General features: G+C 53.3%; 6 protein-coding genes across 6 annotated transcripts; 3 read left to right on the top strand and 3 right to left on the bottom strand.

The window, feature by feature from the left end:
- Positions 1–443: 443 nt before the first annotated feature.
- On the bottom strand, positions 444–3,447 carry B0H18DRAFT_887524 (uncharacterized protein; the record flags this gene model as incomplete). The annotated part of the gene is given in 15 exon segments (XM_048041183.1): positions 444–729; positions 877–937; positions 957–1,128; positions 1,199–1,328; positions 1,381–1,445; positions 1,500–1,585; positions 1,628–1,684; positions 1,737–1,882; positions 1,937–2,154; positions 2,212–2,386; positions 2,438–2,550; positions 2,614–2,783; positions 2,846–2,954; positions 3,005–3,199; positions 3,256–3,447. The coding sequence occupies 15 exon segments, from the start codon at positions 3,445–3,447 to the stop codon at positions 444–446; spliced, it is 2,175 nt and encodes a 724-aa protein (XP_047886299.1).
- Positions 3,448–4,798: 1,351 nt separating this feature from the next.
- Positions 4,799–6,279, bottom strand: B0H18DRAFT_960063 (sister chromatid cohesion protein Dcc1; the record flags this gene model as incomplete). The annotated part of the gene is made up of 7 exons (XM_048042910.1): positions 4,799–5,071; positions 5,122–5,214; positions 5,267–5,379; positions 5,579–5,672; positions 5,741–6,041; positions 6,095–6,220; positions 6,245–6,279. 7 exons carry the CDS (start codon positions 6,277–6,279, stop codon positions 4,799–4,801), a joined length of 1,035 nt encoding a protein of 344 aa, XP_047886298.1.
- A 221-nt stretch (positions 6,280–6,500) lies between these two features.
- B0H18DRAFT_887546 (uncharacterized protein) lies at positions 6,501–7,727 on the top strand (the record flags this gene model as incomplete). The annotated part of the gene is made up of 4 exons (XM_048041186.1): positions 6,501–6,879; positions 6,964–7,177; positions 7,229–7,446; positions 7,504–7,727. 4 exons carry the CDS (start codon positions 6,501–6,503, stop codon positions 7,725–7,727), a joined length of 1,035 nt encoding a protein of 344 aa, XP_047886297.1.
- Positions 7,728–7,935: 208 nt separating this feature from the next.
- Positions 7,936–10,553, top strand: B0H18DRAFT_151074 (uncharacterized protein). The gene is made up of 19 exons (XM_048036875.1): positions 7,936–8,083; positions 8,152–8,269; positions 8,333–8,425; positions 8,481–8,579; positions 8,638–8,647; positions 8,782–8,807; positions 8,867–8,892; positions 8,946–8,980; positions 9,035–9,059; positions 9,123–9,134; positions 9,188–9,203; positions 9,258–9,306; positions 9,367–9,467; positions 9,526–9,585; positions 9,654–9,681; positions 9,737–9,794; positions 9,857–9,881; positions 9,946–10,338; positions 10,473–10,553. The coding sequence occupies exons 2-18, from the start codon at positions 8,211–8,213 to the stop codon at positions 10,166–10,168; spliced, it is 945 nt and encodes a 314-aa protein (XP_047886296.1). The 5' UTR covers positions 7,936–8,083; positions 8,152–8,210; the 3' UTR covers positions 10,169–10,338; positions 10,473–10,553.
- Positions 10,554–10,758: 205 nt separating this feature from the next.
- On the top strand, positions 10,759–13,032 carry B0H18DRAFT_151372 (uncharacterized protein). Its single transcript, XM_048036876.1, has 16 exons — positions 10,759–10,797; positions 10,845–10,936; positions 10,994–11,086; positions 11,150–11,248; positions 11,322–11,331; positions 11,397–11,414; positions 11,471–11,496; positions 11,553–11,578; positions 11,635–11,669; positions 11,960–11,993; positions 12,056–12,146; positions 12,204–12,263; positions 12,347–12,374; positions 12,439–12,493; positions 12,579–12,603; positions 12,660–13,032. The coding sequence occupies exons 2-16, from the start codon at positions 10,872–10,874 to the stop codon at positions 12,820–12,822; spliced, it is 828 nt and encodes a 275-aa protein (XP_047886295.1). The 5' UTR covers positions 10,759–10,797; positions 10,845–10,871; the 3' UTR covers positions 12,823–13,032.
- Positions 13,033–14,028: 996 nt separating this feature from the next.
- Positions 14,029–14,619, bottom strand: B0H18DRAFT_1046798 (uncharacterized protein). The gene has a single exon (XM_048030814.1). The coding sequence runs from the start codon at positions 14,487–14,489 to the stop codon at positions 14,277–14,279; it is 213 nt and encodes a 70-aa protein (XP_047886294.1). The 5' UTR covers positions 14,490–14,619; the 3' UTR covers positions 14,029–14,276.
- Positions 14,620–15,077: the final 458 nt, after the last annotated feature.

Raw genomic sequence — 15,077 nt, 5'->3', positions numbered from 1 at the left:
CCGTCGTACTCCCAGACGGAGGCTCTTCATTGACAAGCAGCATGGCAGAAGACGAGCCAGTTGAGGGCAGGACAGGCATTTCTTCCCTTGGCGATTCGAGTTCCCGGCGCTGCTTTTCCGTGAGTATGATACCTGGTGCTTGGGCCGCGAAAGCAGGTGCAGCCTGGAAGGGCGCGGGCTCTGTTGTTGTGCCAGCTGTGTCGAAGAGGGCGGCGTTCTTCTGGTTTCGATGACGTCGGAGTAACCATAGTATGAGTCCGGCGAGTGCAAGTAAACCGACAACACCACCGACGACGCCGCCCGCTACAGTGCTAACATCGACTTTGTTCCCGCCGGAAGCGCTAGAGCTTGTGGAGTTACTGGGGGCGATGCAGTCTGGGAGACGGTTACGGTATCGCTGCGCATCCGATGTAGCACGGCCATACGTGCGATATACTACAGGCTCACCTGCGCAGGAACGGGGCGAAGAGGCCTCCTAATGCGGGGCTGTCTCGCGAATTAGACGTCGGCTCACTAGCACAGAGTAGCACAACTGACCTCGCCATTCCATCCTGATAGGCACCAGATTCGACGTTATACACCGCGCCGAACGGGGTCGACGTCCCATTGAATGACGCATAGTTCCAGACCGCGTCAAGAAGCTGACTACGGACCGTGTCGTTGGTGCAAGTAGCCGCGATGAAAGCATTCCAGGCTGTGTATTCCATGTCAGTCGAGGTTGAGAGTAGTCTAGTAGGATATCGACACACCTACATTGCCAAGCGATTGTGCATTGCTCTGCATCGGCAACCCATGCGTATAGTCGGCTGGGAAAGCGGTGAGCAAGTGATACGAACGTAACGAAAGGGGTCCTTACCAGTTTCAGGTTGGATCCACTGCCCATACATGACAGTAAGCTTGTCAAGCCACTGTGTGGCGAAATCAGCACAGTGCATTCCTGTCAACAGCACAACGACGTACTGTCTGGTTCAGAAGGTTGAATCCAAACAGGATCTGCGGGTAGAGGTTATACGGTAAAGACCAGATGCCTGTGATTTCCGAGCCAAACTTCGGCTTCACGGACGCAGAGGCGCCTCCTGATGATATGGCAAGCGATTGCCATGTGTTCATATAGTTGGACGCTGTGCTCTGTGAACATGCTGACACTCGTCAGGATTCCGAGTTCTTGCCAGGTTGTAGTGTACAGTCAATCACTCACGCTGAACTGCTGAGAATCATTACTCTGCCCGACTAATTGACTGATCTCCGCCATGGCCTGGATGGCGAAGATACCCTTCACCGCCAGGTTGGTCGAGTTTGTGGCGTCACTTCCATCATCGACAGATAATCTACAGATTTATCGGTGAGCTATTTTCGGGCACCATAAAACATGATACGCACTGGCCCTGAGGAGGAAATGGCCCATGTGCCGTCAAATACTCTGCCCAATCCTTGAGCAAGGGATACTGCGTGCATGTGAAGGTAAGCTAAGCACACAATCCTCGAAGACGAACACGCACATAGCCATGGAGCAGCGACGTGTCGTTTGAGTATTTGGCGTGAGCGAGTGCAATGATGAGCATGTTCCCGGACTCTGCAATTACCACTGGTCAGCAGGCGGATCTTCGCTGCGGCAAAGCATGTTCACGTTCGATTGCCTCTGCATATGTAAGGTTCGGACCAGATACATCCGGGAACAAGGAGCCTTAACAAGACCATCAACACGCTGTTGTCGGCAAAGTGTGATGAGAGCTCACCGAGGTCTTTCGATGCGTACGGATATGCGCCCAACGACGTATTCTGTTGTTCAAGGAGTGGTGCCAGGAGTAGCTTGACTAGCGAGGCATTGTAATACAAGAACATGGGCAGTGCAGCATACAGTTTCTCCACGGGAGTAACACGTCTGTGGATTGTTGCGTGAGATACGGAGCGCTTGCATGGGCCCAGGATGACTCACTGACTGGTGCCCAAGTCTTTCATGAAGATCCTAGTCGTGCCGTCCGACTGATAGGGAGCCGTTATTTCGAGAGAGCTGAACACCTGGCGAGTGGCGAGCGAAAGCATGTCGTACAGTTTACCGTCCACCGAGATGCTGGAAGCCGCTTCACGGACTTGCGTATCGAACAACTTTGCCTGAGTCAGCGAGTCGTTGAAATCGGAGACGAAGAACTCCAACTACATATGCGAAGTTCAGTGACATGGGCCAACAAAGCTAGCTGTGTCATTACTCACGGCGTCTTCGGTGGTAGGATACTGTGTGGTGTAGTACGGGCGGAGGGATACCGTGTTTCCTGACAATGTGTAACTGATGCTTGGATCGCGTACATAGCCAACTGTCCAGACAACGGGTGAGTCCAGAGAAGCAACACTTCCTAAGTCGACAGAGATTGGGAAGACGGGCCAGTCACTGTGATGTGCATGAGCTCCTGATGCACGCAGCAGAATATAGCGCCCCTACTCATCGATATCCCGAAACGTACTGTTGTTGTCATTCGGGTTCACGCGGCCGGTATCTACGAACCCTCCGCGGCAGGCATTTTGTTCGCAAGTCTGCCAAGTGATATTGCGTCCCTGTCCCTGCCAATGAAATCAACATAGTCCATGACATGCATGACAAACAACAAGTTCATGTACCAGCCCCATCGCAAAGTACATTGCACCATCTATGGCTCGTCCTGTCAATGCTTGCTCTTGGAAAGGCACCTGGTTTACGAGCTCAAATTGATGATAAATGATGGTACTGGTTTGCGTTGGCGGCCTCCACGACATCTCTTGATCTTCCCTGGAGTCATCGGCGAGCCATTCTAGAAGAATAATATCAGCCCACAAGTAACGAGACGTGTGCATGCGTGTAGATACCACTCACGTCCAGTTAGGTCGCAGTACATCTGTATGGCATGTGGTTGGCCATCGGTGGATGCAAATCCCACGGCCGCATAGGCGAACGGAAGGGATTGGCGTATGAGGTCAGACGGCTTGTCGTGATGTCAGCATCGTGAAGATTGCTTGTGGGTCACAAACCTACACTTATGGGACTGAGAAACGTCAAGGTAATGTTCATGGGACCGGCTTCAATGACTTGTATGGTACGAGTGGGGGTCAGTTCCGTCTGAACGATACTTCCAACTGCCACGGTGTAGTTGGGCGGAAAATTGTTGTCGCCAAACACAATGTACGTCTCTCCATCCACTCGGATGTAACAGTTCCACCCAATATCATACTAAACCGCGAGATCAGTCCACTGGCATGAGTATGCACGGAAACTGAGGATCGTACCGACGTATCCAAAAAAGACGGCATTTGGTTGTGAAGAATGTCCACCGTCTTCACCTTGTACATCCATGTGTTCAAATAAGGCGTGCGAACAGCAAGCGGTATCGCTAAAGGCCAGAATGTTTGTGACCCATGCACTTGCAAGAGGGCAAAGCGTGCAAGAAAGAGAAAGGCGCCGAGAGCAAGGAGCGTCATGGAGGAAGCGGCGAGGGAGCGGGGCCAACTCAGCGTCGCCTGTAGATACCGGGCGGCGAACCTTGTGACAGCGAATGCCTGGCTATTCTGAACGTGGATGAGCGCGGATGTGGATGTCAAACCACTGTGATATCACAGCCCCGCATCTCATGCCACATCTTGCTTGTAACATTGCAGGAACGGTAGCACGCCACCGGCGTCGTCTTCCTTTGCTCCGGGGACCACCCTAAGGTTCGCATTGATGGCACCTTGCTGGTCAACGTGACGAATGAATCCGAATCTGATTGGGTTCATCACCATTGACCCATCCAAACATAGATCGAGGCTGTCAATTACTAGGAGCGTCCGACGCTATCCGGCACCATCACAGATACGTGGTTGCGTGACCACAGTATCAGAAGTAAGTTGGAAGAATCTTGACACCTTGGAAAGCATTCAGAACTGAATATAGCCACGATTCTGCCATATTGACGAACCCAGTGTGGAACTGCCTCATGGCAGAGCCTGTTGGCAAGATATGATGGAGGAGCGAAGGTATGCCAGAGTGGCTTCCGGAGGAGGACTGACTTACGAGAACGTGCAGCGGATCCATCTCACGACGCACAGGACGGCGGAGGCGACATTGTCTGTTACATGTGTATCAAGGGAGACTGTGGCCTCATAGCAACTGCAAGTATCGGAATTGAAGACCTGTAATTCTTCAAAGTCAGCTATCACTGTAACTTCACAGAGCTTAAGACGAAACGATCAATGATAACGAGAGTCACCCTCGAAAAGCCACATCGACTTTCCTAGATATTTCTCTCTGGTGCGTAGCCAACATTTTGAACATGACAGAAGCTGTACGCATCAATGCGGCGAGAAATACCAAGCGCATGAGTAAATCTCCTGTCTTCCCCGAATCACAATGATGAAAAGATATGGATGAAGTATCCCACATCCGTCATAATTTGGATTCTGCTCCGCTCGGAGATGCATCGCCTCCCTACGAACTCACATAGAGTTTACGTGCCCAGGGAAGAAGAAAGAAACACGCAACTCACAAGTAAGTCCATGAAAGAATCGCGCGACCTTATTCCCAGGCTTCCTCTCAGCCTATGTATACCACTGCCCTTCGATGTGTTATCAGCCCCGGTCCACCGGCATCGCGCCGACGTGATCGTCTACTGAGATTGGAATTCGAGGGTGTATACTGAGCCTTGAAGCTTGACAGGCCAACATCGATCCGAATAGAGACTGAGATGTTGCCCGAGGAGTACAGCATTTCGACAATCGAGTGTCGTCTTCCTTGTCCGGACACATCTACATATCTTCGGTGCGGCCCATCCATCGATGTAACACATTTTATCAGTTACCCGTTGTACTTAGCCCGTGCAGTGTACCATATCCCCTCCGCATCCGTGATCGCCCGCGCATACTTCAGCAGGAACTTGTCCCGCTCCTTAGCGTCCACAACGATGTCCGCGAGGAACGGGGAGATCTCGTCAGCCTTCCAGCGCGGCCGTGTGAGGAAGAGGTCCGTGAAGCGCGCCGCGGGGTCGATGGGGAGTTGGAAGGACGGGAAGTATGTGAGGACCACGATAGGCGGCTCTTTGAGTACGTCTGTTTGTGTGAGGTATTTGCCCTGGCACGGGTATCAATACGACACGAGGGCATTCGACGGGAAAGGTTTACGGAGAGGAGGTCGACGGACATCTCAGACTCGAAGGTGTCGCCAACGCTTTTACGCCATTTTGTGAGGAAGTCGTCGATTGGTACTGACTCTTCCTGCGGTCCAATATGATTTAATCAGCTAGTTTCTAGCAAGCAGACCACGCACCCTGTAAGGCCTCAGCAAGCCGAGACCGATCTCTCGCACAACGGCAGTTTTGTCCATGCACCACTCGCCGTCGATCATGTCACCGAACCAGGCCATCACCTGTTTACAGACGTCTTTTCGGACGTCGTAACCGTCCTGAAGTGCAGAGCTTAGCGCATCCATTGACGCAGAATCATGCGGGAGCGATAATGAGACAAGATGGGTGAGTTAAAGCTCGAGTATGGCGTTCAGGTAGGTCGGAGAGATCGGGCGGAGCTCGCCTGCGTGATGTGTTCTAAGTAGCAAAAGGACGATACGATCGAGGCCACACACCGTTGAGAATGAGAACACGTCTCTTCTTGAGGCCCTGGTCTAGCTCTATGTCGCTCGCTTGTAGCGTCGCCATTGCCTCTTCATACGTGAACTTCTGTCGGATCATTGGTGTTATGAGCCCGCGATTCACGGGCCAGTGTTCCGATTGACACACTTACCTACCTCAGATTCGTCCATATACATATCATCATCCCCCTCCTGCCCTTCGTCGTACCCTTTCCCTCGTAACAGAACGTCCAGCTTGTGAAGCCTCGGGACCGACGGCACCAGCTCAAGGATTTCGTTTAGTTGATCTCGCACCTCTACAGAGGTAGAATAAGAAGCCTCGTCGGTAGAGGTGTCTTCCCTGTCCCCTGCTGTTGCCATAATGTCGGAATTTGAGAGAGCTATCGAGCGAATGGTGTACGTCTTGTCTGCGGTGCAGAGCACAGCATCTTCGTCAGGGTTTCCCTTGATTGACCAGCTGCACGGATGTTAGGTACAGGTGTCATTTGATAGTACTTCTAGGAGGTATACTTCGACGATTCATCGGGATTCGACTCGACCAGCTTTCTCTGGTCGGGTGGCAGCTCAAGCAACTTGAACGCAGCCGTGTCCGCAACCGCAGAAGAAGAGAACTTCAGGGTATATTCCGGTATGGAACTAGTAGCATAAGCGTTAAGTTACAAGCAAGCTTGACGAGTAAGTATGAGGATCGACATAGGCGCAAGTTTCAACCACCGTGACGCGAAAACACGGTATGTGCATGTGATCATGTGTAGTAGGCGCCCGCGTAGAACCGTCTCTTCATACGTATGTACAAGCCTTGCCTCCTCTTACAAGCTGCATACCACCTGCTACTTCATTCTTCGGAACAGCCCATCAACATATTCAATCAACCTCAGGGCTGCATACACAGCCAACTGTTTGGATATCATTTGGGATGACGAGATACACAGACTTTTCCCGCAAACGCACCTACGTGCAGGCTGGGCTGAACTACCGAGAGGACGACACCGAAGGCGAGGAGCAGGCTGTGGAACCTATACAAGCTGGTAGTAGTAGTGGCCACGAAGGAGTAGCACAGGAGGAGCAATCAGCCGAGCCCTCGAAAAAGAGACGAAAGAACGGTTCGTCAAAACGTAGGAAAACCGAGTCAGCAAATACCGCAGCTGCTACGAAGGTTTCTGGGGAATCTCAGCAGGGACGACATGATCGAGATGATGATGATGAAGCAGTGGATGGCGAGACACAGGGTGATGAGACCGGTGCAGGCAAGGCTAAGGCTGAGGTCAGTGAGGGCACAAAGAAACGGAGCAGGGGTGCTATCAGGGCCGAGCGGAGACGCATAAGAGGTCCGTACTCGCCGAAACCAATGTCTTCATTACTGACTTCCACTCATACAGATGCGCAAACCCGTAAGGAGTCCTCTGAGCGACGACGGCTCAAGCGGAAAGATCAGCGCACGTCCGACACCGTGTGCTTTGCTTGTCGAGAAAGGGGTCACGCAGCCCGAGAATGTACGAAAGCCCTCAAACCGCTTGAAGAGAGCGGCAGTGCGAGCGCAGGTCCCAGAGCGAAGAAGAGTATTGGAAAAAGTGCCGTGGGGATTTGCTACAGGTGCGTGTGTGACCATCAAACACGTCGGGCTCCTTTTCACCGTGCTGCTAGGTGTGGCTCCCGGGCACACAATCTATCGGCATGCAGGGAGCCAGTCGACCCTTCAGACCCTCTACCATTTGCGTCATGCTTCGTGTGCTCGGGCAAAGGTCATCTCGCCTCGGCATGTCCGCAAAACCAGTCCAAGGGCGTCTACCCGAACGGCGGATGCTGCAAGCTATGTGGCGAGATAACTCATCTGGCGAAGGACTGCGGGCTGCGCAAAAAAGGTGAGGACTTGTCGAGCCGGAGCTCTATCGCAACAACTGATCCGCAGTTATTGCAAGATGTCACAGCCTCAGCTACCGTACTGGGCACAGGGGAGGATGCCGGTGCCGACGAAGACGACTTCCACGCCCTCAAGCGCCACACCGCCGAGGTCGATAAGTCGGAGAAGCTCGAACATCGGGTAAAGCGACAGGCAAAGGTCCTCGTCGGCGTTCACTCCGGCGTCGTGAAGTCGTACGCAGACAGGACAATCGCACCGGCGAAGAAGGTGGTCAGTTTCTGAAGCGGGGCACATTCCCTGTACACAGTGTTTTGTCTCGACGCTGGTCGGCAGTACCGTGCGGTCTCAATGCAAAGATGCTGTTCACTCGCTGTTTCCATGACACGTGCCAGTCTGGTATGGGCTTAGTCGCTGGCGCTGAAACTCGACGGACCGGGCAGAAGATCAGGTCATCCGCAAGTTCTCCGAACACATAGAGCGGCGCTCGACATTGGCCCCCAATTGGTACCACTTTGCCCTGGTGAATCGGGTGATGCTGTCCAGGTGCTAGCCTATCACAGTCCGGTCACAGTATGTGAGCGCATTGCCAGGCATACAGAAGCGCGGTAGCGGCGAATGCAGGCGGACGGCAGTGCAAGGTAAGCCATATATATAACTAAAGGTCCAGGTCGTCTCTGGAGGTACATCTTCGGCACGCCCGAAACAGGGCCTTGCGTTTTTCATCCTGCCTGTGCTTTGCTTACGCAGTGCAAGACCACACTCGCCATGACCAGCTCCGCAATGTCGTTTGGTAGCGTCTTCGTGTCTCTGATCGTGGCATTCATGTACGTCGCTCGCCTCTCGATGACTTTCCTATGGTGAACCTCCCTCTGTTGCTTGCCTTGCAGAGTATTCGGCATGACTATATGCCAATTCTGCTTATATCGACGCAGTTTTCCTGATGACGTGACGCGCATGAAAGCTGTAGTCTACGCTGTGATGTATGCCGGCGGTTTACTACATGCTTGTTTGGAATTCCCCAACTCACGGCCGTAGGATGCTGGATATCGCACATACGATTGTATGCGTTGCGATGTTATATACGTACCTGGTTCGTTGGCACGGCCTGGAGACGAACCTCGCCTTGCTTCACTGGTAAGGCTCTTGTTCAAATGGTTGCCGTATTTGTGATGTTGATGGCGCTCGAGGGCAGGACCGCTGCAGTGAGGCTGTCATGTCATCTCTTCCACATCAAATCCGGTTGACTCTCATATAAAACTCTGGGTCACAATCTTTTTCCAGGTTTGCTGTGATTCATCGGCTAACAAGGCTTTAGCAGTACTTACTAGTGTCGCAGAGCTCGATCGTAACCATAGTGCAATGGTACGTACGCTCAAATAGGACCCTTGACGGCAGTAGTTCACATCTTGACTACAAATCAGCTCTTATGTCTACAGAATATGGATCCGTGCGTCTTCTCGAGACGATTCATCCTTCGGACAACCTATTGAGACACGGTAGTCAGCGAGAGGTCCTTTAAAGTGTTGTTGATCCCTGTATGTCTCGGGCTCCTCTTCTGCGAAAGCGTGTACTGATTCGCGTTATTCCAGATCTTACTGACTGTCGTCCGTATAAGTAGGTCCCCCCTCTCTTTCCCCAGCTCGGCGTGACCTTTTACTGACCGTCCCGTTTCTGGAGTCGTTGGCTACGGTGAGCAGCTATGTATAATGGCACTAGGACTTCGCCGTGACGCTGGCGTGTAGTTACGGCAGTGGCTATGTGGGTCCTGTTGCGAAAAGTTTGCTGTCAGCATCTTTCTCAAATGTCCATCAGGTTCACCTTGCACGTCTGGCCACAATATCGCAAGAATCACGTCGCGACGGTTCGTCTGCGTCACTCTTTCGGTTTCACCGTGTATTCACATATTCAGTGCCTGCTCTAGGTCGTATTGTCTGTGGGACTTGCATCCTCGGCTGCGAATGATATAGTCATTACTGCAAGTCAAGTATACTATCTTCACCGAAGGCGAACTGGACTTCGGGGGTACGTGCTCTGTCGCGGTCATAATCACCCACTCACTGTGGCATTGCTGCACCGACAGGACGGGATATATCATCCGGACTGTTATGTTCTACGCGATAAACTTGGGAGCTATGACAATGCAAGCGACAACGTTCTCTGTTCATACTGCTGTCGTTAACCCAGCCATCGCTTCGATTAATCATTCAGGTTGTTCTCGATAGCTGTGCTGTTGACGGTACGTCTTAATGGCCCGCTGCGTGTTCATGCCTAAGACGTCTTCGCCCCACTAGTTCGTTCTTGATCAGAGCTCCCTCTTATTTGGCGGTCTCATCGAACTGCAAAGCAAGTGTGCGTAGTATCGCGTCTACGCGCATGTCACCGCTTAGTGACATACACCCTCTGTATCGCAGTATTCGCAAATTCGCTGCTTATCAAGTGAGCTTTCATGGATGGCAGTTCAGGCCCCAGGAGTCGCAGACTGACCTACTGGTTCGTGCAGCATCAATGCGCGACGAACTCTTCGTATAAATCAACCAAGCGCTGTCGACATCGATCCTCCTAATCTCGAGGACATCGTATCAGCCCAGACAGACTTGTTACCTGCAGGGCGAAACCAGGCATCGTCGAGTCAGCGCGGTCCGAAGTACGAGCACTCGCAACGCGAATCCGGGCTAGCCACGCTTCAATCCAATCAGTCTTTCTCGGTGGAGCTGGATGTATGATGCTAAATGCTGGCATGTTTGGCGCTGAAGAACCTTCTCTGTAAGTATCAACTTATCACAAACAAGATCCGGGATAGAAATTCATCGAAGGCAGACTGGATACCTGAGTAGCGCTGTGATGTGACGGAGGCTATTGCTGTAAAGAAGCGATGATCGTACACGACAGATTGGTGAGGTCCAGTAACATCTTGGTATCATTATCCGAACAGTCTCGACGCTGTATTGACCCAAGGTACTGTGCTTCTGTGATGAGATGACTCCATGTTACTGATATCAGTATCGGACTTTCCAAGGGTGAGGGTAGGGTGTCTTGTTCAGCGCGCTGGCTGTATGTGGCAATCAATATCCCTCGCAGCGTACTGAGCAGTATACGAAGTATTCTGCTGCTCCAACAGCGGGAGAAGGAACGGCTTCACCATCGAAGCGTTGAAGTACAGGAACATCGGCAGTGCGGCATACAAAGTCTCGACGGGAGTCACTCGGCTGCTCTGCGGATCTAACTGCCAGGCGTACATCAGAACTGTTAGTCCCAACACGATGGTGTTCAGTGCGTCGTCTCCAATGATCACGAATGGAAGGCGGTGAAAGTTGCAAAAGCTACATGAAGCCGTCGACCCAGGAAATCTTGAGTGAGCCGACTACCATCCGCGACACCTTGCATGCTCAGCTACCATAGTGCTATAGCGCCTCCGACTCAATCGCCATGAAAGATATTTTTAGATCGCTCGGACTTGGAGGTGTTTTTGTAACCATGTCATTCACATTCCCGTGTGTGGCCTGTCTCTCGACAGAGGAAGAGACATTCACATTTTGTTTTCCTGTCAGGCTGCTGGGCATAATCGCATGCCAATTCTGCTTGTATCATCGCAGCTTTCCTGAAGACGCAAGACGAATAAAGGCCATGGTGTATATTGTCCTGTATGTCAGCTGTTGATTGGCCATTCACTCTATAGCACAGAGTCCTAATGCCGTTGACTACAGTATCTTGGAAATTGCTCGCACACACGCATGCGCCGTCATGATAGACGCATATCTCGTACAGTGGCACGCCATGGGCAACGATGTGGACTTTATCTATTGGTAAGCTTCAACCGAATTGCCATAAAACGCGTGGTTATGAACGAGTCTTGATTTCACGCATGTGCACCGACAGGACTCCAGGGGTGAAACACCATGACTATTCCCAACCCTAGGTCGTGCTGACCTGGCAATCCATGCGTGTATCTAGCTCGTCGCCATTCTCCAGGTACATTCAACAGTCATGAACTGGTATACGTCGCTCACATGATCATGATATGCCAGAATACGAGCGTAACAATCGTGCAATGGTACGCCCATGGCAGGTCCAGCAAGATCATGTGCTGACGAGCTCTCACATATCCAGCTTCTATATCTGGAGAATTTGGACATGTGCGTGTCAGACAGCACTGTGATCAATATGAGCCGTACCACTCAACCTATACCAGTCAGCGAAAGGGCCTACAGAGTTCTGGTGATACCTGTACGTTTTCTGCTTTCGGAATAAGGATAATAGCTAACTTCATCCCAGCTGGTATTGACAGCCATCCGTATAGGTGAGCAAATTGTCTGACACTCCATTTGTGGCTTGACAGTGTCTTTTGCAAGCGCTCGGTTATTGTGCGTTTTCCTGTTGTCGTGTAGACACATGCGACGACAAGCTGATGTGGGTATGTAGATACCGCCGTTCTCATGTACGTTTTGGTCGAGTAGCGCCAACGCTTCAACAACGGATGACTCACACAACTCACTGAACAGGTTCACTGCCAATAGCTGGTCCCAATATCGCGAAGAACTCACTGCCAATGTTCGTTCAGATTAAGTTCCGTGAAATGTATCACATCAGACTCGCTCAATCTGGGACTGCAGGTCATATTGCCGGTCTCACTCAGTTGTGCGGCGGTGAACGACGCAGTGATCATCGCAAGCCACTTCGGCGGAGGCGGACCGGAGCCTGCGGGTACATTTGCTTCCAACCTGGCCCGGGAGCAGAATGCAAGCTAATGCTGTACCTTAGAACAGAGTACATCATACGGACCATTATGATCTACTCCGTGAATATGGGAGCCATCACGATGCAAGTCTGAAAGCCCAATTAATGACTGGCTTCCGTACACTAACCACTGGCACATTGACTTGCGATCTTATCCAACTGAACAGGGCGGCGTCGGTGGCTGCGCTATTGGCGGTATGTCCTAGAGAGCTTCAGCATGCGTAGAAGTTACTCATATCGATGCGATCCCCTATATTAGTTTGTTCTGGACAAAAGCAGCCTCTACGGCGGAATCGTCGAGCTGCAGTGCAGATGTGAGTCACGTAACTCCCGCACCCTTCGAATCTCATCTAACCCTGACTCTGAAATTCTTGGCCCTTCTTGATCGCCACATCGCAGTGTTTGCGATCTCGTTACTGGCGAAGTGGGTGCTCAAACGACGTCCACCCGTACAGTGACAGTTTAGCTGACCTTCTCTAGCCTCAACGCCAGACGAACGATGCGGGACAACCAGCCGAGGGATGCTGTCGAGTTCTACCCCCACAACTTCACCGGAGACGCCGCGCAAGGCTCATCCCGCTTGTCCCCCGGAGGCCCTCAACGACAGCTGATTCCCAAGCTACTTCATAACCCGAGCCAGTGACACGCGAAGGATCGACCGTCCCTCATCCTCGACATCTAGCACACACGAACGACCTCAAGATACACGCACGAAAATCCCAGCATGCATGCAAGGCTAGCGTATGCATCCAGGAAATTTATCGTCCGGGGTAGGATATCTATTGTACTTGCTAGACAGAAACAATGCGAGCGCCGGTAGCTGGTATACAACAGAGCTAAGGCGACACAAGATAGATGGTCGTTGGTGGTACAGCGGGTTTCCGAGAGACACAGTCAGAGGGCGCAAAGATAGCGGAGAAAGCTACGACAGAGCGATGCGATGGTGATACACTGTCAGAGTAGATAGGAGATCCGGGAGAAGTGGATGTCGAGAGCGATGTCAAGGGCGATGTGAGGCCGGTTAAATATGTCGACTGTATGTGTCTTGCGCGGTGGGTGCGTTCTAGTGCTCATCGCTGAGCTCCCCTTCCTCTTTCTCCTCCTTCTCGGGCGGGGGCGAAGGCGAAGGAGCGATGGGTGCCAGTGCAGGCAAGGGCTCTTGGACTACAGGAGGAGCGTCGACCTCCATCTTCTCTTCGTCCTTCTGTTCTTCAGCTTTGGGCTTGTCATTGACGAGCGTGTTGACGAGATTGTCCACCGGTGACGGGGGCATCGCGCCCTCCTCCTCTTCGACCTGCCCCCGCGGCGTTTCCTCAGCCTCGCCTTCCTCCTCTTCCTTCTTGCCTCCGTCGCCATCGGACGCGCTCTCTCTGGCGGCTTTCGCGCGCGTGGTACGCGTATTCGCAGCGATTGACACCGACACGGACGTGTTCGTCGACGCGCTCGCGCTCGAGTTCCTCCGCTTGGTCGCGGGCGCACGCGCCTTCCGCGTCCTCGTGCGCTTCGGCTCCGGTGCAGCAGGGAGCTCCGTCGCCACCTCCTCCGTCTCCGCGCCCTCCGGCGAAGGCAGTGCCTCTGCCTCAGGAACCTCCTCGACGCTCGCCACCACAGCCTCGCTCACAAGCGGCGACGCGACCACGGGCGTCGCGTTGCCCGTACCACGCGGGTTCCGCGTACGCTTCGCCGGTGGCGGGAATGCACCGTCGACCTCCTCCGTCTCTGCCTTGCGTTTGCGCCTCGCGCCGCCCGCGCCACCACCCGCGCGCCTCTTGCGCGGACTGCCCGGAGCGCGCGTACCAGCCTCTCGCGGGGCGCTCTGGGCGCTCGTCGTCGGTACCGCTGCCGCGTCCTCCTCGTCTGCGTCGTCGCGCTCGCGCACCTTCGCCGCGGGCCGTCGTGCACGCGACGAGGAGCGGCGCCCGGGGTCGGCGGGCTCGTCGACCGCGTCGTCGACGTTGATTTGGTTGGGGAGGCCAAAGAAGCCGGGGTCGAGCTTGGGCAGGGAGAGCGCGAAGGGCCCGAGTGGGTGGTAGAGAGGGAGCGCGGGTGGCTGGCGATGCTTCGTCGCGTGCGTGCTCACGTACGGCACGATGACCGTCACCGTTGTGCCTTCCGTGGTAGACTTGTCCGAGTGGGACGCGGAGGAAGAGGCTCTGGGTGTCGCGCGGGGGATGGCTGCGCGCAGTATGAGTTTTGCGCGCAGGTTTGGAGAGCGAGAGACTTACGGTATGATAGCTGATCGGATGTGGTGTCGAACGAGGGTGACTTGTAGGTGTGTATGGGTTTGCGGCGGATCGTTGAGGTCGCCATTGCTGCGTGGGTGCCGCTACGTGTTCAAACAAGAAAATATGGGAGATATCGAGGAGAGAGAGAGTCCGCTGGGATGCTGGCGGGGTGCGGAGGTTGTGGGCGGTGGGAGGAGAGCAAGCGTCGCGGGTGGGCCGTCCGCGTCCTCCACACGCTCAGGCCTCCTCGAATCTCGATCCCAGAACGCGTCGACCACGTGGTTATCTTATCTCGCTCGGGTCCCGTGACGAGATCGACAATATAGCAGCCACTCGATTCGCCACCCCATTGCCGGCATGCATTGCTTCTCGTGTGTTACCTCTCCAGCTTCTTCCTCCACCCCATACACCATTCACGATTCCCCGTACCGCGCTGCCGTTGCTCACGATTTCTATAGGGTCTGTGTCTGTTATGTGTCAATTCTCTAGAATTCCGAGGATTCACAAAGGCCCTTCAAGTTGTGCCAGACGAACTTGGGCCGCATTATGGTCGGCAGGTTCCCCGTCGCATGGTCTAATCCCGCTGTAGAACCATGCCACTGCGCATGGTGCGAGAATCAATCATTGTACTCTTTAGGTATGTGATAGGATTAATATGTCGGCGGTGAGCTCG

This window comes from Fomitopsis serialis (genome assembly GCF_022376445.1).
Source record: "Fomitopsis serialis strain Sig1Antser10 chromosome Unknown B0H18scaffold_172, whole genome shotgun sequence".
Classification (NCBI taxonomy): domain Eukaryota; kingdom Fungi; phylum Basidiomycota; class Agaricomycetes; order Polyporales; family Fomitopsidaceae; genus Fomitopsis; species Fomitopsis serialis.
This window is presented reverse-complemented; position numbering and strand designations above follow the sequence as displayed.

What these genes read in the sequence shown, in the direction of transcription:
- B0H18DRAFT_151074 (XM_048036875.1), top strand. Translation starts at nt 8,211, where the DNA reads ATGACCAGCTCCGCAATGTCGTTTGGTAGCGTCTTCGTGTCTCTGATC. An exon ending in AACTTGGGAGCTATGACAAT is followed by an intron (nt 9,586 to 9,653) that starts GCAAGCGACAAC and finishes TTAATCATTCAG; the next exon opens with GTTGTTCTCGATAGCTGTGC. An exon ending in CATCGAACTGCAAAGCAAGT is followed by an intron (nt 9,795 to 9,856) that starts GTGCGTAGTATC and finishes TCTGTATCGCAG; the next exon opens with TATTCGCAAATTCGCTGCTT.
- B0H18DRAFT_151372 (XM_048036876.1), top strand. Translation starts at nt 10,872, where the DNA reads ATGAAAGATATTTTTAGATCGCTCGGACTTGGAGGTGTTTTTGTAACC. An exon ending in AGCGTAACAATCGTGCAATG is followed by an intron (nt 11,497 to 11,552) that starts GTACGCCCATGG and finishes TCACATATCCAG; the next exon opens with CTTCTATATCTGGAGAATTT. An exon ending in AATATGGGAGCCATCACGAT is followed by an intron (nt 12,264 to 12,346) that starts GCAAGTCTGAAA and finishes CCAACTGAACAG; the next exon opens with GGCGGCGTCGGTGGCTGCGC.
- B0H18DRAFT_1046798 (XM_048030814.1), bottom strand. Translation starts at nt 14,489, where the DNA reads ATGGCGACCTCAACGATCCGCCGCAAACCCATACACACCTACAAGTCA.